The 2043-nt window shown below is 52.4% G+C and overlaps 1 protein-coding gene across 1 annotated transcript in view; it reads right to left on the bottom strand.

Annotated features, from left to right (window-relative positions):
* SERTAD4 (SERTA domain containing 4) overlaps positions 1 to 2043 on the bottom strand; it is a 4608-nt gene that overhangs the window by 614 nt on the left and 1951 nt on the right. The window contains exon 2 of the mRNA XM_010139128.1: positions 1 to 264. Within this exon, the coding sequence (XP_010137430.1) occupies positions 1 to 264 (264 nt within the window). The remainder of the gene's footprint in view (positions 265 to 2043) is intronic.

Below are 2043 nucleotides of genomic sequence, written 5' to 3' on the forward strand. Positions count from 1 at the left end.
CTTCTCGTACTCTTCCTTTGCCATCCGAAGGCGTTTTCGGTATGGGCAGTCCTGAGGCACAAACCACTCTTGTGGCGAGGTGCCGCTGAAGGAGCAGGCGGAGAAGCACCAGTTGTTCTGCATGATGATTTCTCCATGAATCCTCTTCATTAGATTGTTGATGAGGACGGATCTCCGCAGGTAGACTTCAGGATCATCAATGAATTTCAGCTTTTCCAAAGACATGTAAAGAATATGGGCCCGCTCCTCAAACACGGAGATGGTCTGGAAATGCAAAAGACAGAAGATATGGAACCGAAGGCTTTGTTCCGGGCAAGGAGAAAGGGAATGAAGCAAGGTATTCCCCCTGTGCCACTAATTTCCCCATTCTCTTTCTGAGGCACCTAAAACTGCACACCCCATGAGGCTAGAGACCTGGTTTTACTCGGCCACAGCATTCCCCCCGGTTTAGGAGGTAAGTAGCCGAGCGTTACACCACAGAGGCAATCGCAGGGCGTGAATCCAGGAAGGGAGAGCAAAATCCAGATGCTCCTTATTTGCATTTGAGGTTAGAACACAAAATCGTTGTGCAGCTTTGCTCCAGTGATGGCTGGGGACTTTCTGATGCAAATGGACCCAGTTCCACCAACCCCTGTGAGGCTTCTACAAAGCTCTGAAGCCAAGAGAAGGTCCCCTCCTGCAGTCTCAAGGTTTGCAAGACGCAGCCAGCAGCCCTTGCCTCACGCAGCAAGTGTCAGAGCATTTCATCCACTGCCAGTGGAAGAGGCCCTCCAGCGCGGAGGTCTCCAGTTGCCAAGCTCCCTTACAGTGCTCTTGTGTACACAAGTGCATGCAGGGAGGGAGGCAGGGAGAAACCCAGCTCAAAGTATCGCAGCATCTGGACAGCAGCTGTTGGCCTGCATACTCCACCCCGCGCTCTGCAGGACCGGTGGGAACGCAGATAGGAAGGGACGAGGTCAGGAAACGAAGAGGGAATCGGGATTTGCGGAAACCCTGGCTCGACGCCCACAGATTTGTTCTCCCTTCCATGGTCCTTCCAGGACTCCCTTTCTCATCACTGGCAGCACGGGCAGGTTACTGCCCCCGGGAGGCCCCGGGTTCTGCGCTGTAATCGCTACCCTGGGAATCAAAATAAGAGAGGGGGCAACGCACGCTACTGTAAGGACTATTAACTAATTTTCATTTTTAGTAAGAATTTGGTTTGCGTAGGAGGAGAGCAGCACAGCACAAAGAGAGACTGCTCTAAATCCCCCCCATCTGTGGCTCGATCATTCTTCCCTTTCCCACATGGTTACAGCATTTTTGCAGAGTGCAAGTCGTAGCTATGAGGACTGAAAGAGCTTAAAGCACAGCTGCTTTTCACATCCACTCAGCTCTCCTCAGCCCTCCAGCTCTTTCCACCGCCTGGTCCTGTCTGCGGGGCTTAGAAGCAGCACAGCGCCTCGTAAAAACATAAATTGGCCATGTTTTCATGCAAGTTCACAGCTGAAGCTCTTCTTTGTAGAGGGAGTAATTTTCTATAATAAATGACTCACTTTAAATCACATTAAGCCCATAGGTTAATTTGCATCCTTCATACCTGCTGCAGCAACAGCCAGTGGAACCATAAAAGCCTGGAGCAAACCAGTAAGCCTTGAACCGTGATCCTCCTGGAGACAGGTCCTGGAGGGCCACCACAGCAGCCAGCACACCGCCGGCAGCACCAGCCAGTGGAACCATAAAAGCCTGGAGCAAACCAGTAAGCCTTGAACCGTGATCCTCCTGGAGACAGGTCCTGGAGGGCCACCACAGCAGCCAGCTGTCAAAGGCTTTCTACCACCAATGTTTCCCAACAGCCCTCTGGAGAGGGCCTCTGGGCCCTACTGTCACACCCGCTACGGGACAAGGCATCTCAGAACGTAACGCACTCTCCACTGGGCAGCGAAGGGAAGAAATTCAAAGAAATCTGGTGGGCACCTTCCCTTCCCCAGAGCTCAGTGGTGCAAAGTACAGAACACGTCTGTGCTGAACAGAAGACACTGGTGACCCAGCGTTTTTCCCTAC

Source organism: Buceros rhinoceros, unplaced genomic scaffold, assembly GCF_000710305.1.
Source record: "Buceros rhinoceros silvestris isolate BGI_N320 unplaced genomic scaffold, ASM71030v1 scaffold36816, whole genome shotgun sequence".
In the NCBI taxonomy this organism is placed as follows: Eukaryota; Metazoa; Chordata; class Aves; order Bucerotiformes; family Bucerotidae; genus Buceros; species Buceros rhinoceros.